We start from the raw sequence: 21,464 nt of genomic DNA, 5'->3' as shown, positions 1-21,464 counted from the left end.
AAGTTGATTTTACGTGTAATACTTTTATCCACAATTCTGCATGCATAAATTACATTAGTATTATAAAATAATAATGCTAGACTTCGCCTCCAAATCTGGCAAAAATTCCCTATTCATTATTATGGATTATATCATAAACTGCTTAAAACGTTTTATTTTTATTTTATTTTTTACTGTGAAAATTTCCCATGATGCGCCACTGTCGTGATTCCCAGTGATTCTCATTTTCTCTACGCCACTGATGTATTAAAGGCCGCGCAAGCTAAGCTCCGCCCCAGGTCCTTTACAGTTTAATACGATTCTAAGCCTATTAAAGCTTAGATTATAGTGACCGGAACGCTTCCGTATCCCGAACCGTGCCCTTCCCCGCAATCGCAACGTCCTCGCAAAAATGCGTTGCTAGTTATAGTGACCCGTAACGTTGCCGTACCCCTAAGGTATTGACAGATTTCATGTTAAATATTGTAGGTTATGCTATTCCAATTCGTATTTTGTTGAGAAGCCAGAGAGATCCCAGAAGACATAAAGTAATATTAATAATAATTTATGTAATACCTATTTAATACCAGTAAATATTTGACAGATTTAGCAAAAGCAAATAAAAATGTTGGGAAGTGAAAAACTTCCAGGAACAGATATAGAATTGCCCTATGTCATTGTTGCTGATGAGGCGTTCCCACTAAAATGTTATATTCAGTAGATAGGGTCCTTCCTATTTCGTCCCATGCCTGTTCTCGCATAAAGTCCATTCAAAACACATTTGGACTGTCAAAATCAAAATTGCAGTTGTTAGGTTGGTTAAATCACTAGTTATTTTCATATTGCCCGGTTGATATCTATTTTTTTTTTTCAAACTATTCATTTGTTTAAATAGACATTGACAAATTATTTGACATTTCCTACCGGCCGTCGTGTAAAGTAAAACCACGGCCTCCTTGATTTATAAGAGACTCGTCTCTTATGAATCTAGGAGGCCGTGAGTAAAACGGACTACTAAACTCGTCGTCAAGGCAGTAGACGGTAATCTTGTAGTTTACGTCGCCCAAACTGCGCATCTCATACGCGCAGCCCCATAGACTCTGCATTGTTGCCAGATGTTAATTAGAATTGAGCGCGTCTTTTAGTTGGATGTGTATGACTCCAATACGTTTGTTAATTGATCTGTTTCCCTGGTTTAGTGTGCTTTTTTTAACTTTGTTTCGAAACAATGGGTGGTAGACAGGCTCCTGCACAGAGTATAATTGTATAATTAAATCACCGTCACGTGATCTTAATTGTGAATTTTCTCTTATTCGATACAAATAAATAAGTCTGGCAACGCTGTACACATTTAGCATGGTGCGCGAAGCTATGCACAGTTTGGGCGACGTAAACTACAAGATTAAGTAGACACTACTACCAGCACAGTATACTAAAAAAAAAGGTTACGTTGCCCTTAGTATAGTCTTGAAATTAATGGATTAATGGGTTAAGTTAATGTAGGTAGAAAGTTGTTAAGAGTCAAATGCTGGGGTTATTTACTAATTCTGGCGTTTCGGTTGGCACTACTACCTCAACATAACCTATACGTTTGAATTTGAAATTTGAATGTTAACGGCCGGAATTCTCAAATTTTGCGTTGTTGAAATATTCAAAAACCGACAACTTTCGTTAGTGTTTACCAAGTGCCAGTAATACTCCAGTTTTCCACAATGTCTCAAACCGAATTGTGCGAAGACTACTCCGTGTTGAAATTAAATCTAAAGGGCCACAAGAAGCCTGTAACGGGGCTGTGCTTCGACCCCGACGGCAAACAATTCGCCAGCAGCAGCGAAGACCACACGATAATGATCTGGAACAGCGCACAGAACATCCGCAGCTACAGCTTCCTAGGACATTCAGACATAGTTACAGCTGTCGAATACTCCCCCAACGGTAAACTCGTAGCTTCGTGTTCGCAAGACCAAACCGTACGGATTTGGGTGCCCACCGTGAAAGGCGTCAGCACGGACTTCAGGGCTCACACCTCCGCCATCCGAACCTTAGCCTTTTCCCCTGACAGCAACAAGGTTCGCGTGTCAACAATCGGCGATTCTTTCTAACCCCAGGTTTCAGATCGTCACTGGTGCCAACGACAAATCGATTAAACTGTGGAACGTCGCTCGCAAACAGTTCCTGACGTCTTTCGTCGGCCACAACAACTGGGTGAGGAGCGTCAAGTTTTCCCACGATGGCTCTACAATTGTCTCATGCTCCGACGACCAGACGGTACGAGTGTGGGACGCGACGAGCGGACAAAGCGTTCACGTCTTCAAGACGTCAAAAGGTAAAGAGCAAAGAGGTGGAGTTTTGGGGCTGAAAATTGTCTTTCCAGGGAGCCCCACATGCGTGTCGTTGCACAAAAACGACAACTCGGTGGCGGTAGCGATGTCATCGGGTTCCGTCAGAGTCTACGACGTTCGCATGAAGAAACTGCAGCAGCACTACGTCCTGCACGACAACACCACCAGCACGTGCTGGCACCCCCACGCCAATTTTTTGCTGAGTTCGGGAAAGGACGGCAAGTTGATCGTGGTGGACGTGATGGAGGGACGGCCCCTTTACACGATCGGGGGCCACGAGGGGGCCGTCAACTGCGTCAGGTTCAGTCAGGACGGGGAATACTTCGCGTCCGGGGGCTCCGACCGACACGTCATGGTAATCAATTTCGACTGCGCGCTCGTTCGCCCAATTAAAAAACGAATTTTGCAGGTGTGGAAAACTAATTTCGTCAAGTGATACCTGTCCCGTCTATTTATTTATTGTAGCAGTAGAAATTAGTGTAAGAGATTCGATCGTAAATCCAGTATATTTATAAATAAGGCTTCTGTACATTAACAATCTATACAAAATATATACATTTATTGGTTATTAAAAAACTCACAAAGTATATAAGGAAAAAGCAATTAAAAAAATTTGTACCTATGAGAATCTAATTTTTACAAATCATAACAGCTCAACTTTCAAATAAAAAAAAAATTAAGTGAAGTTAATTTTACAACTTATGTTAAACCTATTTTGTTTGACAATTAGTATACAGTCTCCGTGTGTCACTAAACGGCATCCAGATTTATTCTCAAAGGACTCCTTCATGGGTTGACTTTTGAGGCGTAGTTGGTGTTGTTTAAACCTATATTGTTACAAACATATTTCCAATAAGTACTTTTTTAGTTTCGTTTGGTTTTTTTTTTTTTGTATGTATCATTTTCTTTTTTTTTCGACTTTTTTCATCTTTTCTCGTCACTTTCTTTTCGTTAAAATGATACAAAGATGGTTACAAAGTTTCCTCACGTTACAAAAATTACACACGTTCGTTCTGAAACGACGGTCGAATGCGACAATTTTCAAAGTGTGTAATTTTTGCATTATAAAAATCGTTTTACAATTCTGGAATTATGGGATTTCTCTAGTGGGAAGAGACTTAAGGATTAGGACTAGGGACTTACAACAGCTACGTGGTTGGTATGCACTTTTTAAGACTTAGAATACAAATTAAAAATTGCATACTATACATAAATAACTAAATTACGTACAAGTCTTATAAATATCACAGTTTGTGGTACAATATCGTTTTTAAAAAATGGGAATTTGTCGATATAATATCCTGTAACAGTCAGATTAAGTGAAATAAAAAAGGAACAAAATACAGAGAAAAAAAATTACAACACATGCAACCTATTGATCACAGTCGATTGTCACGATTTTTAGATGCGAATCAGAAAGTCGGACGGATCTGAACATGAAGCAAAGCGAAAAATGTTAGTGCACCGAGATGGACCGACCGCAACAAAGAATAGAATAAAAACCAACTAGTCGAACTATCGCATCGAACAACAATTTTAACAAACTAAAAATAATAATGGTAAGAAATGACGCAACAAAACACAATACCTGCTCCTGACTTCCTTTGTTCTTGTGCTTCCTCGACTTCTTCCCGAACACCTCCGAACTGTTCGCCGCCCCCAGTCTCAGGTGTATCGGTAACTTCCCGTCTACAAAATCACCCCGTCACTCGGTCCACCCTCGTACACTTCACCTCCACTCACCTGTATTGTCATCTTTGCTCTTCGATTTTTTCCCCTTGCGGAAACCGACCCCTTGGAGGGCGTTCTGGAGGAGTCGCGACGGCACCACGTCCGGCAGGGGGTGTTTCTGCCTTTCGGCGCGCTTTCGGCTCAGCTGCGCTCTCAGATCGCCTGGAACAGTTACGAAACGTTCAAATGACGGGCACGTCGCCAAATCGAAGTTGCCGTGCTTCCGGACCAACCGAATCGGTACTCACGTGTTTCGTCGACCGCCGTCGCCGCTCACGTTCGAACCACTCGACGACCTCGCTCGCGAAACGCGGGAGCTGTTATGTAACGCAAATGAATTTACGTCGTCGACGCAATTATTTATTTTTCGATACGAATGAAAAAAAGTGTAATACGGGTGCGGCGGACGCAGCGCGATCTTCCACGAAACCACCTGAAATTCGAAATTCTTAAATGTCTGCGTCCCACGGGTCGTAAACGTAGATGTAGAGGGTTGTTGGTAATGTTTCTTCCTTCCAGTTGGCTATGATTTACGGCGTACTTGTAGATTTGATATTTGACAGCTCACACGTCATTTTTCACTTTAAGCTGTTCTAAATTAAATGAAAATGCAAGAGTTTTTTCAAGACTATCCGCGGAGGACATTGTTTACTCTAGTACGTAGAAAACATTTTGTTTACGTCTTAACGTCATACTTGTTCCTTACTATAGCAACGACATAGGTATTTATCCCGAATTCCACATAATAAAATAATTTGTTTGTTAAATATCTGCAACATTATTTATCGGTGCAAATCAATAAATGTGATTTGATGGTCCACAAAAAACGTAAGTATGTGTTAATTATACAATAACTACGAATTCGTAACTCTTTGTAACCTATGTAGTCTAAAACTTTTCATAGGTTGGCAGCCATGTTCACAAACGTCGCATGTACAGTTTAACGTTGACCTTGACCTGACCTGACCAAATTAAGTTGTAAAATCGCTAAATTTCTACCATCTTTAACGCAAACGCAAACAAAACGAGGCCTCACAACATTACTTTACTGTACAATTTCCGTTACAAGTCCGTTTCCCTTGCTCAGGTGTTTTCAACGTTGCTGACTTCCGCAATCAGTTAATTTGAGTGCCGGAAGAGCAATTTTTATTACATTTTTTTAAACCCAATCAAATTTTATAAAAACTTTCGTTCATCCAAAAACTACACGTACAGTAAATTTGAAAAAACTGCTACCGTTTCTTTGATAGTTTTTTGTTTATTATATTCGATAAAATCGCATCGAAACTTCTTTAGAGCAATAAAACATAGAGAACCCACATTTTGTACATGTACCATTTTTGAATGGGTCCGATACATCCTTAAAAGATGTGACGAAAACGGAGTCGCCGCGCGTCAAACAAACGAATTCTAGAGTCGCAACAAAACACGGCCGGCAATCGCGACGTTCTATTTTTACGTCGATCGAAACTTCGCTCTTGACCACGTAACCATTTTTTTTATTAAACCAAAAACCTTCAGCATGTTTTACAATATCTGCAAACTCTGTTCTTACCTTCGTTAATGTTCGAAGATGACGCTTCTTCGGTGCTCTCGTTGGTCCCTTCGGCGTCTTTCTCCTCTGCTTCGATCTTCTTCGCTACCTCCACCTTCCTGCTGACCTTCTCCTCTCCCCCCTTCTGCCCCTCCGCCTTTTCGTACTTGGCCGGATTCCTGATCTTGATTTCGATCTTCCTGGCGTCGGCCGGGAACGCGATCGTCTGTTTGACCTTGTCGTTCTTCTTCGTGGCCGCCTTCTTCGGCGGCGACCTGCTTCTGAACCTCTTCCTTCTCCCGCTCTTCGGCCTGTCGCCCCTCCTGTCGTCGATTCGAAGGTCGTTCTTCACCTCGCTCTTCGCTCCGTTGATCAGCTTGGTGAAGGGCAAGATGGGGACCTTCTGGTTGGTCTCCTGTTTCGTCTTGAACCTGCCCTCGTTGTCGCTGTCTGACTCCTCGTCGGAGAAGAGGGCGTCGATCTTGTGGTCGAGCACGATGGCGTCGTCGCCTTCCAACAGGGCGTCTTCGTCGATCTCCTCGCCGTCGTCGTCTTCATCCTCGATCTGCTCCTCGACGGCGGCAGTCGCCTCTTCTTTTTTCGGTTCGTCGGCTTCTTCGCGCACCCTCAGCCTGATCACCCCCTCCGTCATCGTGATTTCGTTGCGCTCGAATTTCTTCCTGCGCGCCTCCAGGACCGGGTCCAGCCCCTCTTGTTTCTTCTCTTCTTTGGGCTTGCTCCGCTCCTTCTTGCTTTTGTCATCTTCTGTGTCAGTCTTGTTCGATTTGAGGCCGAGCCTGCCGTGGATCGACGACGCTTTCTTGGGCGAGTTCACTTTGGGGGGGAGGACTTTGCGAACGGGAGATGGTGACAGTGAACGACGTTTCGGTGACTTCGATGGTCGTTTAGGCGACAGCGACAACCTGAACAAAAAATTCTCCGGTAATGCATTCAACTTCGATCATCACAATCGTCCTGTTACCTTTTCGGCGACTTGGACCTCCTGAACCTGAGGGGCGACGGACTCCTCGAATACGACCGCCGCTTCCTCTTCTCTATTATGGCCCTGTTCTCCAGGACGAACGCGGCGCTCCTGGGGGACAACGGGGCCAACGTTGTGGTACTGTAAGCGTCCGTGTTTATGGCGAGTGGCGATAGTGGCCTCTCGTAAACGTGAGGGGGCGCTATGTGCAGCGGGGGCAACTGCGGAGGCGGCGCTTCAAACACTACGGGCGGCGCCACGAACACTCCGTTGTCGAAACTCATGGGATTGTACGGCGGGAACGGCTGCACGGGCGGAGGAAACGCAACCACCGGCGGGAGCATCTCTGGCGGGGGCGGCGCCGGCCGGTGGACCAGATTTGGGGCGACGAAAGCTTGCGGCGCGTGCCTCCGCGGCTTTCCCTGCCACTTTCGCTGTCTCGGGAAACTTCCAAGTGACTGTTTTTTCACTGGTTCGGTCACTTCAGGTTTCAAGTTCTCCTTAAATACGGCCTTCGTTTCGACTAGTTTATCGTCACACTCGACGTTCACGCTGATTTTCCTCTTCTTTTTAGGCTTCGCTTTGGGTTTTTCTTCTTGCGGTTTCGTGTTGCCTCCTTGAATCTCGTTCTCGAGTTCGGCCATCAGCGCCTCCAAACTGTTTGAACGCATCAATTCAGACTTCTCCTCCGATTCCGACTTGCAAGCTTCTTCTTCTGATTCTGACTCGGACTCGTCAGAGTTGTTGTACCGGTCGAACTTGCTCCCGACCCCTTCCGATTTTTCAACTGTCTTGCTCAACTTGCAATACCGATCTTGGGGCAAAATTAATTTCGGAACGTCGTCTGGCTGAACGTTAATTTTTTTTTCTGGCAAATTTTCCTCCTCTGTCACCATTGGGACTGCGATTAAATTCGAGTTTCGTGTCCAACCATTAAATTGACCCTAAGTGGAATTTCGTTTGTCCAATTGACAAAATCTGACGCAATAACTGAAAAACTTACGTTTCTAGAAGGGCGGCCTTGCTGCAGCCTAGGAAACTTTCCCCTTTTGTGCTTCCCTCGTGGTGACCCATTAAAATGGGTTTGTCTATCTTTCAACCCTCCAAACTGATCCATCGATTGTAATTCGTTGTTTGACTTTCTTTTTAACGATTGTAAAGCCGCTAATCGTAAGGCTTCCAGGTCTTCATCTTCTTCTGGATAAGACAACTGGAACAAAATCGAGGTCAGTGTGACGTTACCGAACGCAACAAAAACAACACTAAATGAACACGCGCGGATTGTACAACGCGTTTGGTCAGTTTACCTGATTGTTGTCTTCCATTTCACGGTTTTTTTCTCAATTTATTGATTGCGATCAAAACATAAATAACTTAACAATATGGCGCTGACAATTTCATTGTTGGTTGCATCACTTTCCGTTTAGGGAATTGGTGACGCCACCATTGCGTCGCAAATTTCGCACAACACTACAGTGCACCTCGCAATTAGACATTCATCAATAAAACCGCCCCTAAGTTTTAATAAAAAACGTAACAAGAACGAATTCGAATATTTCGATGCCAAAACAAGCAGTAAAAGATAGGGATGTTGGCAACTCGGCGAAGCCGAAAAGTCCCTAGATATCGATTGTGGTGGATTTAGCAATGTGTTGTCAAAATAGGAATTAGTAATAACAAATAGCAATTTTCTAATTATGTATTATATTTAAAACAAAACGTTTCATCGATATCACTAGGTTTAATTGTGGGTGCCATTTTCGCTGGGTTTACTTTGGTGTTCGTGTTACCACCGCTGGAAAATGGCCTGATGTTTAGTGCAGTTTTAGCGAAATTTATTTATTTTTACATTTAACTCGACGTTAGTACAATTGCGTTCGCTCGCCTAGAGATGGGAGACCGGTAAGTTGTTGCAACGCATTTTTGATTGATGATTTCCACGTGAAATGTGTCGGTTCCAGTTAAACGTTGTTTGACTGAAAATGGAGGCAGAAGCTGGTCTCGTTCTTCCAGATATTTCAATCGTAGATTCGCCCCAGCCGCCCCCCGGCTCTAATTTTCCCAGACCAGATTTTTCAGAAATTATTTCCGACGACGTTAACGACAGTTCGGCCGATAAAAATGAGGGGCCCCTCGTAAAACCGACGTTTAAGAGCGCCCTGCAGGCGAAAAAGCGCCTGCAAGCGTTTTCGACCAACCGACCGGGTTCGCTGCCATCGTCGCCTTCCACCAAAAAACCGAAACTCAATGTGGGACTCGACGAGAAAATCGAAGAAACGTTGGCGGCCGCCAAGAAAACAACCAAAAAAGGTGACTTTGTGCGCGTTAATTTTTAACTTTGCCATTGACGTGCGGCGGTTTAAGGTAATTATCGCGACGACAAGGCAAAGGCGGTGATCGAAGAAATCGAAGAGTTGAAGAGAAATGAACAAACATACTTGGAATTACGAAGACAATCACTAAAAAGATCAAGATCTAGGTCGAGATCACCAGGTAAGGTTAGATTGACGGGTGCGAGCTTAGTGGCGCTTCAACGTCAATGTTTGGAACTACGACAAGGTCACCCATCACACCTTTTTAGATAAGAGGCGATTCAAAAAAGTCGACAAGAAGGCGAGAAATTACAGGAGGAGGTCGGTGAGTCCAGAAAAGCCCAAGAAACCCAAAAAGGCCCAAGTGAAAAAATACCCAAGAAATTGGCGAGAGTTTTACGAGTCGGATTCAAATTTCGATTTAAATCGAGATTTTGAAGTGGCTTTGCCCGCCGGAAGTAATGAGTAAGTCTTCACGTCGTAGTGTTTGTTTGCTTCTGATTTGTCACGTTTCAAGTATACTCAGACAAGTACTCTTCGAATCTCCATCTCTGCCTATCACTCCATTTAAAATGAAGACTGTCAACAGAGAGGAAAGAGTCGTTCCGTTTGAATATATCAGGTAGATTTTTGTTACGCACAGTTTGTTCCGAAAACACGCATACAACACCTACAATTCTTCTCTTTTTAAGATTCACTCGAGCAAAACCTGTTGTACCTTATAGCGTGAATTTTGGTGCAATAAAAGAGATATTTTTGTCGAGGAAAGCAATCTTGGACGCACTGCCTAAAGATGTGGTTGCTAGTATTGAAAAATTATACTCGAATTCGATGAAGTGAGTATTCAACTGGATTTTGAATGTTTTTATTTTGTTTTGTGATCAGGTTTAAGATTGATGTTGACCAGAAAGGTGACAAAATCAGGAATTGGTATTCTAAAGTGTGGAAGGATCCAGAAAATGAATGTAAGTTGCTGGAGAAAACGGTGGGATTATCTTTTCTTCAGTCGTATACTGGTGAAGAAGACAACGATTTTGTGGATGAAGAGGAAAACCGTTCACCGTCAAAAGTAGAGATGAACAGACAGAAGGTGGACGGTAAAAGAGAGAAGGATGACACGAAGAAGAAGAACAGATTGAGCGAAGATGCGGGAAAAATAGATGTCGAAAGAAAGAAGAAGTGTATCAGAGAAAAGAGTAAGAGCGTAGATGATGCGGATGAAGTTTTAGATAGGAAGAACAAACGGAAGAAAGATAAAGCGAAGAAGAAGGAGAGACGGGCGAAAGAGAAGAAGAAGCGCAAGAAGCTGAAAGGGAAGAAGAAGAAGAGAGATAAGGACGATGAGGAGGAAGACAAATCAGCGGGAAAGTCCGAAAAACCCAGCAAGCAGCAAGTTATGGAGGAACTGAAAATAATCGAAGAAAAACTGGCCAAAAAGAGAGAACAAGAAAAGTCCAACGCCGATGCGGAAAAAGAAAAAAATCCCAAAAGAAAATACTCTGATCGCGAAGAAAGCGGAAAAGAGACGAAGTACGAAAGACAGAGGAGATCGAGCGAAAAAACAATGGAAAAAGAGAAGAATTCTGAAGAAAAGGAGCCAAAGAAACCCGATCGATTGGAAAAACAGGACGACGGTAAAAAAGCGAAAATTCCACCGGAACTGGGAAAAAAAGAGCAGAAAAAGTCGAGACTTTCGGACGAGATGTTGCTGGAGCCAAAAAAAAAATCTCGATGGTCCGAACCGGTCGTCCCCAAAGGGGAAACCTTGAGCGTCGACAACTTGGCCGTAATCGAAGAGATCATGAGAGCCGAGGCGGCCCACGAAAAAGTCCTGCAGAAGGTGGAGGAACTGAAGAAACACGACGCGACCGCGGCAACCGGAGTCGTCAAGGAAACGACGCCCGACACTGACGAGTACCACTCGCACTGGGAGAGCGACGACGACGTCTCGTCCTCGGTCCCCCGCCAGCCCCTGAAGCTTAACAGATCGTGGGAGAGCGACGAAGAGCTGTTCGAGAGGACCTACAACAAGAACAAAACGCAATCGGATTGCTACAGCAACCTCGAGATCCCCCTGAACATCAAAACCTTCTCGAGGCGGGCCAAGTGGGACGACCAGTTCAAGCTGCTGGAGGAGGAGCGGAGGACGCTCAGCGAGGAGAGGAAGAAACTGGAACTGGAGAAGCAGAAAATATTAAAACTGCAAGAGGAGACCAAGCTGGACCTGTTGGAGGAGAAGAAGAATCAAGAGGAGGCGAAAGAAACCGTCAGGATGCGTTCTTCGACGCCCGAGATAGAACCCCCCGTCAAGGTGAAGAAAGAGAAATGTGACGTATTAGATTTCAGTATTGACAGTCTGAATAACAGTCTTTTGAGTACAGTGAGTTCGACCGAGTCGAATTACCCGATCGCGGTCCTGGAGAATGAGTACGCCGAGTTCATCAAGGCTGTCAGTTCGGATTCTTCTGTTTCGACGAAGAAAAAGACCGAACGGAGAAGTTCGAGTTCGACCAGTTCGACTTCGTCGAGTTCCGACAGCGACCACAAGAAGAAAAAACGCAAGGCCAAGATGAAAAAGAAGAAGAGGAAGAAGAAGGGGCGCGATTGTGAGGGGTTATTGTTGGGGAAAGGCAACATCTTCAACGAGTTTGATATTCCAGTTCCTAGCGATCTCCCCGAGATGGTGCCAACTCCTCTCCCTGTCCCCTCCCCGATAGTCCCCGTCGACTCGATCCTACCTCTCGCCCCTCCCAATCTGCTGCTGAATTCCATAGTCGATATAAAGGAGAAGAAGACTGTGGAAGAACCAAAACTCGATCCAGGTTTGGATCTAACGAAACCGTTTGTGTTCTCTTCTATAGTTCTACCAAGTAAGAAACTTTCGTTGATGGACAATTCCAATTTGAATCTGAACGACGACTCGGACAGCGCCGACTTCACCGACAAGTTTGTGAGGAAACCGGAGGGAAAGGAAGCGATCAAGACCGAAGAAAAAGAAGAAGAAGAAGAAGAGACAGTGGTCGAGGAAAACAAGATGGAGATCGTTGAAAAGTGTGAGATGGATCTAAGAGAAGACGAGGCGAACGACGTGGATCAGTTGAAGGAAGTGGAAGAAAAGGAGATGAAGATCGATGCGGAACCTGCGACTGGACCGGTGGAAGAAGCGACGAAAAATGCGTCGCCCTTCGTCGAAAGAGACACGCCCAAAGAGCCGCCCCATCAGGAGGTCAAACCCGCCGTCGAGAACGAACCGAAAATCAAACGCTCACGTTCGGTGTCGCCGCATCGGCGGTTCACCGACAAACCCAAGGAGAAGAGGCGGAGCCGGTCCAGGAGCCCCAAGAGACGCAGCCCCATCAGAAGGCGTGAACTGAGCCCGCCCTTGCGTCGCCGCTACCCCTCCCCCAGGAGGCGCACCCCGCCCAGAAGACGCGGCTCCCCGCGTAGGCGCACTCCTTCGCCCCGGCGACGCACTCCTTCACCCCGGAGGCGTTCTCCTTCGCCCAGGAGGCGTTCCTCTTCGCCGAGACGTCGCTCTCATTCGCCGCGACGTCGATTGTCGCCGTTGCGCCGCAGAAGGCGGAGCCCGTCGATGTCTCCGCCCCGTTCTAGGGGCGGACTCCGCAAGAGGACGCCCTCGCCGCGGATAAGGAGGTCCTCGCCGTTGAACTCGCCGCTCGACGGGTTCAAGAGGAGCGTGGCGGACTCCACAATCAGCGACGACATGCTGCCCCAGCCGAATCCGGATGATTACGTCGAGTCTCCGCCGTCGTACGGGTCGAAGTATTACGACAGGAAGTCGAGGAAGAGTTCGCTGTCGCCGCAGCCCTCGCCGAAGAGGCTCTCGTTGGACGACAGGATCAACCAGGTTCTCGGTTTGGAGAAGAACGAGCCTCCCAAACCGATCGAGACAGTTTACCCCAACTACGGTTACAGTCATACGTACGCCCAACAGTGTCCCCAGTATCCTCAGTACGGTCAGTATGGGATGCCGAAGAACGATTATGTACAACCGTACGGACCGATGTTGTACACGCAACCTCCCCCGCCCATCGCCAAACCGGTGCCGACGCCCACCAAAGTGGTTCAAGTGGGGAACATTTTGCAGGTGGTGCCGACCGAGGAGATTCCACCGATCATGGTCGAAACCAAGGTGAGATTGATTTTTTTCTCTTCCACCGTGACGGTGAAGAAATGGTGTTTTTGCAGCCTCCCGAGAGAGCCCAGAAGATAGTGCAAGTGGGCAACATGCTTCAGATCGTGCCGGCGGTGATCGCGACGTCCAAGCAGCCAGTGTTGGATGTCGCACCGCCGCCCAACATCCCGGTCCCCCCGCTCCCCGAAAAACAGTCGGCGGAGGCGGTGATGAAGCAGAAGGCCGCCGAACGCAAAGCCGAGCGGGAGAAGCGACGACAGGAGCGCGAAAGACGACGGAAAGACAAAGAGAAGAAACGGAAGGAAAAAGAGAAGAGGAAACAAATGAAACTCAAGATCAAAACCGAGAACATGATAAAGGTAGGTGTGTCGGTGGGCGTGTCCGACGGAGAGTAGGCGGAGCTCTGGTTTCAGAGGGCGATCCAGCTGGAAACGGAGGCGTTGGCGAACGACGACGCGGACGAGAACGGAGACAACTCCGAGGCTGCCGTCCAATGGCCGCCCGTTCCGGTGGTGGTGTCGAGCACGCCATCCTGCAAGGGCATCCTGTTGGCACAGGGGGGCAGGTCAGTTGGTCTTTGGTTTTTTGTTTGTGCGAGTTGTCAACGAGACAATTTGATTGACGTAGTGGGAAGAGAAAGACGGTGCAGTTCGCGGACGGGGTGCGACCGGGCGAGGGCACCTCCCCCTCGGGAGGGGAGGAGCTGTCGTCGCCACCACCCAATCCGTCGAAACTCCCCAAAGAGAAGCGCTACAAGAAGCTGAAGGTCCCGAAGAAGAGCAAGAAAAAGAAGATCAAGGTGAAGGTGGTGAAGAGAGTACAAAACGTGGAAGAAGACGAGGACGACGACGAAGACGACAATCTGCCGCCGCCGTCGCCGCCCCCGGGCTCGCCGCCACCGCACGTGTTCCCGTCGAGAGTCAAAACGCACACCATCAATAACGTGCACCAGTACGTCGGAAACATCATGCCCAACAGCGCCGCCGGGTTCGCCTTCAGGCAGCCGATGCCCGTGGTGCTCAACAGACATCAGCCGCCCCCGGCGTTCATGCCGGCCGCTTATCCAGGTAAGTATCCGCACGTTGCGGTGACGGTTTTTGATCGGAAGTTTACTACTGCAGACGTCAACAGTCTTTCGCATCCGGCGTACCAAGGTGTCCCATCTCATCATTGAAACGAAAACGACAAGTTGTTGAAGAATGTTCTTGTAATAAAGTGTTTCATATTGTTTCTAAGTTTATGTTTATAACATTGTGTACATACAATAGTGATTTATGTTTTTTTTTTATTGTCGTATTTATAGTTTTCCGATAGGTGTAGATTTTCGATGTCCCGGTAGACTGTTTTTATAATTTAAGCAAGTAATATCTTTTTTTCAACACAGAATGTTTGAAATAAAATATTTTTCAATATTTCATCGGCAGTTTCGATTTTTTATTGGTCAGGTGATCGGCGGAAGCATTCTGTCGTGATGCACGATCTATGGCCGGTTGCTAAGCAACGTCGCATAAATAACATACAAACAGTCACCAAATTCTTCCAATTTCTTTATTTTTGCTCTTTTCACCGATTATCCGTTTATTTGGCGATGGCAGAACCGACGCAGCTCGATCTGTTGGAAGGTAAGGTCGATTTTTCGTTGCGTAAGCGTGGATAACGTTCGAGTGGTGTTCAGCCGTCAAGGAATCGCTGCACAAAGATGGTCGTTTGGAAAAGTTCAAAGCTGAGCTGCGGTCCGCCGTGATGTCGATTTTAAGCAAGAATGCGTCCGAGGAAGAGCCCCCCAAAGTTCCTGAAGAGACCAAGTTCATCAACGAGCTGATCAGAGAGTATCTGTCGTGGAATGGCTATCTCTACACTGAACAAATATTAGCTGCCGGTATTTTTTGCGACATGTTTGGTTTTGTAAATTGATTTAGTTTTTTAAGAGTGCGGACAAAACATGGAACGCCTGAGTCGTGATGTTTTGACCACGAAATTGGGCGTTATGGATGACTCAAGAACTGCAAAGATACCTCTCCTATATTACATTGTGTCAGCTTTTCAAAATCATGAGACAGAAGAGTCTTAAAAATATATTTGTTCAACATACATAAAAAATTTAACAATAATGAATTTTCCTTATTAATTATCATCACTCTCATCACCACTGGAGGATTGGGAGTTCTTTACCAAGTACTCTGCAATTTTATTTTTTGTCTCACTGTCTGGCATCAATTCACCAACACAAATTGACCTGTTGTTGCAACCCATGTATGGGCACTTTGCCTTATTCTTCATCGACTTTATGTACTGCAGGATGAACTTGTATTCGTAAACATGACCGCAAGTCCTGCTTTTGTATGGTTCTTTGATGATCTTCTTACTGATGGGATCCACAGGTGGTGTGAACACATTTGAGTAGAAAATTGAGTCTTGCATCTCTTCATACTCCATATCTTCCTCATTTTGTGTCGCCGTCTCTTCAATTTCTTCCACATCATGGTCTGTAATTCCCAGAAAAACCTCTTTCCAAATTTTATGTTGCTGATAGTTGCCATCAAAAGAACTCTCCTTCTGTGCCAATTTTTCTTTATATAACTCGTCGACATCTACGGCGTCGTCTATGGAGTCGTTATTGAAAACATCCTCAACCTCTTCGCATGCCTCAGAAGTTCTGGTGGCATTGAAATCTATCACACAATAATCTTTTACGATTTCCTCCAACTGATTCATTTCGGCGGTCTTTTCTTCTCCTTCCAAATGGGTGTCAATTAATTCCTTCCAGAATCTTAAGGACTTTACACAATCGGAAAGTAAATTTGCTTGTCTCTCCACTTGGGACGTCATTTTTCGAGCCGTCAAGGTTTCGAACGAGGGAAATATCAACAGAACTGACAGTGTCACCAACAATAAAATTGTACTCTTACTGACGAAGACAAATGGAACCTTCAAGAGATAAAACACCTCATTTAATTTGTCGGAGTAACCCAACTTTCGCAATTTGCAACATTATTAACATTATTAAAGTCGATTTTTACGAATATAAAAGATGACGTAGCCAACCTAACGCAACTAATATCACTAGTTTGAAAACTAGCATTTGGTAACATAACCTCCATAACCCTATTTATTTGCAAACAAAAATCTGCGAAAAAGTGCAAGATGGAAGGAAGTGAAGTCAAAGAAATCAGCGAGGGTATGGCCCGGATCAAAACATATGGGAACGTTTTCTACAACCCCGTCCAACAATTCAATCGCGATTTGAGGTTAGAAATGGCACGTCTCGGTCGCCGTTTTCACGTTGTTTTGTAGCGTTATCGTTCTAAATGCCTTTGCCAAGGAATATAAACCCGAATCGCAAACTCCATGGGAAGCGGGCACCAAGTATGACGACGGTATCATCATTTTGGAGGCCCTGTCTGCTACAGGTTTGCGAAGCATCAGATACGCCAAAGAAGTGAAAGGCGTGAAAGAAATTGTAGCCAACGACATATCAGTGAAGGCTGTTGATGATATCAAACGCAACATCAGCGCTAACGCCGTGGAAGATCTGGTCACAGCGAGTCACGACGACGCAACGTGTGTCTGGATGAATCATAAAAATAAGATTGTAATTGTGATTTTTTAGGATGTTGATGTACATGTGTCGCAAGGAGCGACGTTTCGACGCGATCGATTTAGATCCCTACGGTTCTCCATCCATTTTTTTGGACTCTGCGGTTCAAACGGTCAAAGAAGGGGGTTTACTGTTGGTCACGTCAACCGACATGGCAGTGCTAGCCGGTAATTCCCCCGAAACCTGTCACAGTAAATACGGAGCCATCTCCTTACGGACGAAAGCGTGCCACGAGATGGTTTTATTTTGCGCGGTTGGCAATTCTGGCAATTATTTTACGCTCATTCTAGGCCTTGAGAATATTATTGCAATGTATCGAGTCCCACGCCAACCGATACGGACGTTACATCGTCCCGTTGCTGTCTTTATCGGCAGACTTTTACATAAGAGTGTTTGTGAGGGTGTTTACCAGCGCGAAAATATGCAAACAAACGTTGAGGTAATGTCACGATCGCTGCAAATATCGCATTTAACTCGTTGATTTAGTAAACTGTCAACTGTTTATCACTGTACCGGGTGTGGAAGCTTCGTTTTGGAGCCCCTCGGAGTGATTAAATTCAACGAGAAAAACCAACAAATCAAATATGGCCTCCCCACAAGGTCACTCGGCGGTAGTTGTCAACACTGTGACCACCCACACCACGTAATTATTTTTGCCATATTGGCAACAACTGAAATTTGATTGTAGGTGGGAGGTCCCATTTGGAACGCTCCTCTGCACTCTCCCCAATTCGTGGAGAAATTATTAGCGGAAGTACCTCAACATTTGGGGACTTTCAAGCGCATAGAGGGGGTTCTCAATGTCATAAAAGAAGAACTGCCAGACTCTCCTCTCTACTACACTTTAGAACAGTTGAGCGGGACTCTACACGTCGAGACTCCGTCCATGATCATGATCAGGTACTTTTGAAATGCAAAATCAACGTTCTCGGTGGGATTTTGAAGGTTTTAGGTCAGCGATTCTCAACGGCGGGTACAAGGTTTCTTACACTCACATGAACAAAACTTCGATAAAAACAAACGCTCCAGCCAAGTTTATTTGGGACGTTATGAGAATTTGGCAAAGTAAACACCCCATTAGTAAAAAGCGATCAGTGAAGAGTACTCCTGCGACTACTATTTTGGGGAAAAGCACCGATTTTGAGGTCTCATTTGAGTACAACGCTGAGGCCAACCCTGAATCAAAGAAGTTGGGGTTATTGAGGTTCCCACAGAACCCTCTGCCTAACTGGGGACCTGGTACCAGGGCCACAGCAATGTAGTTTTTCATGATATTTTTATAATAAAAAATTGACTTTTGTGGTTGTAGGATTGGTGATAATCAAGGTGACAAAAGGGAGAGGAATCAGGGCAAGAGGAAAAGAGACACTTCGAATGACAGTGAGGTCAACCAAAATAAACAGCATTAAAAAAGTGTTTTAATATTACAATCTAAATGCATTTATTCTTTGCTTCTTCCAACCCATTTAGAGACTGAGATTTAAAATTGAGATTCCTTATTGATTTCCTCTCTACTTCTGCAATTTTTTTAACTGCTCTTTCCAGCAAGACTTTATGGACATCCTCAATAGTCCCATCAGCTGGGACAACCTCCCAATCACCTTGTTCCCTGCTCATATCCAAAAACGCCTTTGCCACTTTTTCCTGCGTTTCTGTATTTTCGTAGCGCTCGTCCCCAAAATTGGGCCGTTTCGCCATTTCATTTTCACTCAAAGTTAACAGGAACACTAAGTCAGGTCTCAAGAGACCATTTTCTGGTTCTTGACACCAGTGCAGCTTCATATCTGCAACTGTTACGTCACTATTTGCAAACTCGTTAAAAGAACTCACTTTTTTTGATTGACGAATACACGATCCCCGAAAAGGAGTACCGATCTACCACCAGCGTGACCCCTTGCTTTAGTAACCTTTCCATTTCTTCTTTTTTCTCCCATCGATTCGCTGTGAACATTAGATGAATCGCCTCGTCGCACAAGTGACTCTTCTGTTTCAGATATTTGTCGATGAGGCCCCCGATGTGGGTGCTCCGGTCCGGGAACCTCACGAGATCGGCGTTGACACTCATGGCTTTTAAAGAATCGACGAGTTTTTTGCATTGCGTTGATTTGCCTGATCTGTCCACTCCCTCGATCACTATTAAAGCCCCTCGTCTCATACCGTTCATCGCGACCCCGGCTTTTGCACAATAACGGTTATCAGTTGTGAAAATTTGAAACGATCAGTCATTTAAATCTGGGGGATTTCGCTTTTGCCTACGAGTCGCGGAAAGTGCGGTGGTGTGGGGATTTTGGTGAAAATTTATTTTGTAGTGGCTTTTATTTAGCTTTTCTGATTAAAAATTCACGCACGAAACGACAAACACGTTTCGGTTTGTTTTTGCACGCTCGAACCCGCTTCGTTTCGGCTTTTCCGACAAACGTCGCACGACTTTTGAGGTTATCTCTTTTGTTTACGTGTTAAGGAGCGCGGGAGGGAGCGCTTATCGCGATTTTCCCAAACGGGGTCATCTGACATGCGCGCGTTTCCCCCAGGAACGGGAAGTGGAAAAGCGAAACTGACACTGACATTGGCCTAGTTGTTTTAATTTTTTTAGGTTGTCTGCATTTAAGTGCAGCCTGCAACCAGCAAAGCCTCAGTCGGGTCCGAGGCGTCGAGCTGGTTGCATACCCACCTAGGTGGTCGACGCATCGATTGTTGCGTTCAGCGACGCTTCGCTTCGCAGATGGCTTCCACCGCGAAAGGCTTCAAGGTAACGGACGCCGAACGCAAGTCCCGCGTGGGGATCGCCGCCAAGACGCTCGACGACCTCAAGAAGAAAACCGTGGACAAGTTCAAGCTGAAGCTGTCAGCGCGGGACATCTTCTTCCAGACGCAGGACGGCACTCTGGTGGAAAGTGACGACTACTTCCAGACGCTACACGCGCAAACGCTGCTGGTGTGGGTGAAGAACGGGGAGAAGGCCGAGACGGACGCCGAGATTTTGTACAAGACCATCCGGGAGGTGAACGACGAGTATTTGAGCGCAGGGGAGAAGGTCCAGGAGTTCTTCACCGAGAAGATGAAGAGCAAAGTGTTCAAACTGGCGGAGGTTCTACGCGGGATCGACGGAGAAAAGGCCAAGCTCAGCCTGAAGTGCGACCACCCCGAGTGGTTCGAAGGTGAGTCGTTTCTCGATTTTTCAAAATTTTCTGATTATGTCGTCACCCCATCCTGCGACAAATCTTGATAGATATTTTCAAAATGCGATTTTTGGTCCCGCTCTGCGGGCCCTCCAACCAGGGGCGCGCGCTCGCCCCGAAGGCGTGGCCTAGCGGACACGTGACGGCGCGCCGCGGCCCTGGTTCGTCCCCCACCACGCACACATTACAAATATGATTACGATCATCTCAGGCCTTGACTCCAATGCAAAAACCAAAGAGGACTATATGTTTAGGAGGGCGCAAGACCGAATACGAGGCTATTTCTACAAAACAAGAGAGGAACTGTTGAAGAACTCCGCTCTGCCCCAAAGCCGCGTGCAGGACCTCCTCTCCGACCTCCACAACAAACTAAAACTGTCCAAATACAACGGTTGCTATTTCGATCGGAGAGACCCGACCGGCAGTTTGTGCAACCGCAACGGCGAGTTCACCTGTCAAGGGCGCTGGAACAAAGACAAATGTCTGTACAGTCCGCCACACGCGATCAACCCCTACGACAGTAGGGAGGCTCGGATCATTTTCCAGACCTGGAACCTGGACCACGTAGTGGAGCGGGCCAGGTCGGTCCTACCGCAGGTGTGCCAGGCCCTCAAGGGGGCCGAGTGCACGATCGACGCCGGCAGGGAGGCCTCAGTAGATGTCAAGGCCATCTACAACGACCTCTTCACGTCGAACAATTTGAAATTTGTTCACATTGTTTGTCACGACAAGGGTGCACACTCCACCAAAAAGGCTGGTCCGTACCTGCTTTACTGAATCCTCCCCAGTATTGCCAACATTCATAAGAAAATAAGGTTTTATGTTCCTCGACCTCAAAGTTTTTGATTTGAAAAGCTGCCAAAAATATATTTTTTTAAAGCAAGCTCTAACGGATCAGCCACCTTTTAGCGAGTCGCACCCTGCAGGTGCACAGAAGTTAGTCTGTAGTATAATGTGTAAGAAAAAATGCGAACCCAAAGGCAAAAATTGTGTAGAAAATAAGTAGAGAGTAAGGCTTGGTATTAGTCTTAGAGTAGACAGTAGAGAAAGTATATCCCTTTTGCTGAGGTCATCGTTTACCACATCGTCTTGTTTTAATGTATTTTCCCCATGACCGTCGAAGACTGATGTTTTAAAAAACTGAAGAGCTTACACCCTCACGAACTGAACTGGGGCATGTTATAAAGTCTTTATTTTTCTAAATATACCTATCACTTATAGAGGAGAAAGTAGGGTAAAATTGTAATGTAGCTTTACGTTGATTATCCACAAATGCTTATCAAGTTAAAATGTGATTACGCTATACAATAAGATGATATACAATAGTAGAGTAATGTAATCCAAGTAGCGGCAGCTTGTAACGCGTAGACGCTAGAATTGTGCTTGAAATGCAATAATTGGGGATTATCGGTCGGTGATGCTTAGCTTATTAATAACGTCAAAAAGGCTGTGTCGGGATCGTAAAAATCCCCTATGTAGTGTGTAGTTAACGTTGTTCAACAATATCAACCATATCAAGTTTGACAAATGACTTAACCAAAAACGACTGAGTAAATATGTTGACTGCCATTTTGTCTCTCTTGAGTTCGGATTATTATTGTAGAAGTTGAGAAATAAATGTTATCCGCAGAGTATCCTTTATGCATTATTT

General features: G+C 45.6%; 7 protein-coding genes across 11 annotated transcripts; 4 read left to right on the top strand and 3 right to left on the bottom strand.

Moving 5' to 3' along the window:
* Positions 1 to 1,005: 1,005 nt before the first annotated feature.
* LOC138137922 (POC1 centriolar protein homolog A-like) lies at positions 1,006 to 2,878 on the top strand. Its single transcript, XM_069057536.1, has 4 exons — positions 1,006 to 2,048; positions 2,095 to 2,305; positions 2,354 to 2,676; positions 2,731 to 2,878. Exons 1-4 carry the CDS (start codon positions 1,692 to 1,694, stop codon positions 2,755 to 2,757), a joined length of 918 nt encoding a protein of 305 aa, XP_068913637.1. The 5' UTR covers positions 1,006 to 1,691; the 3' UTR covers positions 2,758 to 2,878.
* LOC138137916 (serine/arginine repetitive matrix protein 1-like) lies at positions 2,864 to 8,043 on the bottom strand. Of its 2 annotated transcripts, XM_069057525.1 has the most exons (7): positions 7,876 to 8,043; positions 7,572 to 7,778; positions 6,569 to 7,512; positions 5,608 to 6,509; positions 4,065 to 4,214; positions 3,910 to 4,010; positions 2,864 to 3,148 (listed from the first exon to the last, which is right to left on the bottom strand). In XM_069057525.1, exons 1-7 carry the CDS (start codon positions 7,891 to 7,893, stop codon positions 3,143 to 3,145), a joined length of 2,328 nt encoding a protein of 775 aa, XP_068913626.1. In that variant the 5' UTR covers positions 7,894 to 8,043; the 3' UTR covers positions 2,864 to 3,142. The 2 variants fall into 2 exon arrangements, with proteins under 2 accessions (XP_068913626.1, XP_068913625.1); XM_069057524.1 differs by having other exon boundaries at positions 2,864 to 4,010.
* A 128-nt stretch (positions 8,044 to 8,171) lies between these two features.
* LOC138137914 (titin homolog) lies at positions 8,172 to 14,453 on the top strand. 3 transcript variants are annotated; one of them, XM_069057522.1, is made up of 12 exons: positions 8,172 to 8,470; positions 8,530 to 8,878; positions 8,933 to 9,061; positions 9,150 to 9,345; positions 9,398 to 9,502; positions 9,573 to 9,716; positions 9,766 to 11,207; positions 11,262 to 13,033; positions 13,090 to 13,395; positions 13,450 to 13,601; positions 13,664 to 14,103; positions 14,158 to 14,453. In XM_069057522.1, the coding sequence occupies exons 2-12, from the start codon at positions 8,551 to 8,553 to the stop codon at positions 14,208 to 14,210; spliced, it is 5,067 nt and encodes a 1,688-aa protein (XP_068913623.1). In that variant the 5' UTR covers positions 8,172 to 8,470; positions 8,530 to 8,550; the 3' UTR covers positions 14,211 to 14,453. The 3 variants fall into 3 exon arrangements, with proteins under 3 accessions (XP_068913623.1, XP_068913622.1, XP_068913621.1); XM_069057521.1 differs by having other exon boundaries at positions 9,407 to 9,502; positions 9,766 to 13,033; XM_069057520.1 differs by having other exon boundaries at positions 9,766 to 13,033.
* A 645-nt stretch (positions 14,454 to 15,098) lies between these two features.
* LOC138138582 (E3 SUMO-protein ligase NSE2-like) lies at positions 15,099 to 16,027 on the bottom strand (the record flags this gene model as incomplete). Its single annotated transcript, XM_069058572.1, has 1 exon — positions 15,099 to 16,027. A coding segment is annotated over one exon (867 nt), but the record flags the coding sequence as incomplete, so codon positions are not given.
* A 64-nt stretch (positions 16,028 to 16,091) lies between these two features.
* Positions 16,092 to 18,070, top strand: Trm1 (tRNA methyltransferase 1). Its single transcript, XM_069057526.1, has 8 exons — positions 16,092 to 16,284; positions 16,331 to 16,597; positions 16,647 to 16,872; positions 16,925 to 17,073; positions 17,121 to 17,277; positions 17,323 to 17,534; positions 17,587 to 17,892; positions 17,944 to 18,070. Exons 1-8 carry the CDS (start codon positions 16,181 to 16,183, stop codon positions 18,041 to 18,043), a joined length of 1,521 nt encoding a protein of 506 aa, XP_068913627.1. The 5' UTR covers positions 16,092 to 16,180; the 3' UTR covers positions 18,044 to 18,070.
* LOC138137923 (thymidylate kinase) lies at positions 18,039 to 18,798 on the bottom strand. 2 transcript variants are annotated; one of them, XM_069057537.1, is made up of 2 exons: positions 18,465 to 18,798; positions 18,039 to 18,424 (listed from the first exon to the last, which is right to left on the bottom strand). In XM_069057537.1, exons 1-2 carry the CDS (start codon positions 18,796 to 18,798, stop codon positions 18,066 to 18,068), a joined length of 693 nt encoding a protein of 230 aa, XP_068913638.1. In that variant the 3' UTR covers positions 18,039 to 18,065. The 2 variants fall into 2 exon arrangements, with proteins under 2 accessions (XP_068913638.1, XP_068913639.1); XM_069057538.1 differs by having other exon boundaries at positions 18,039 to 18,418.
* Positions 18,799 to 19,356: 558 nt separating this feature from the next.
* On the top strand, positions 19,357 to 21,447 carry Drep4 (DNA fragmentation factor-related protein 4). The gene is made up of 2 exons (XM_069057535.1): positions 19,357 to 19,792; positions 20,025 to 21,447. Exons 1-2 carry the CDS (start codon positions 19,357 to 19,359, stop codon positions 20,588 to 20,590), a joined length of 1,002 nt encoding a protein of 333 aa, XP_068913636.1. The 3' UTR covers positions 20,591 to 21,447.
* The last annotated feature ends 17 nt before the right edge of the window (positions 21,448 to 21,464 follow it).

This window comes from Tenebrio molitor, chromosome 9 (assembly GCF_963966145.1).
Source record: "Tenebrio molitor chromosome 9, icTenMoli1.1, whole genome shotgun sequence".
NCBI classification, from domain to species: domain Eukaryota; kingdom Metazoa; phylum Arthropoda; class Insecta; order Coleoptera; family Tenebrionidae; genus Tenebrio; species Tenebrio molitor.
The sequence above is the reverse complement of the archived record's forward strand: the minus strand, read 5'-3'. Positions and strand labels throughout refer to the sequence as shown.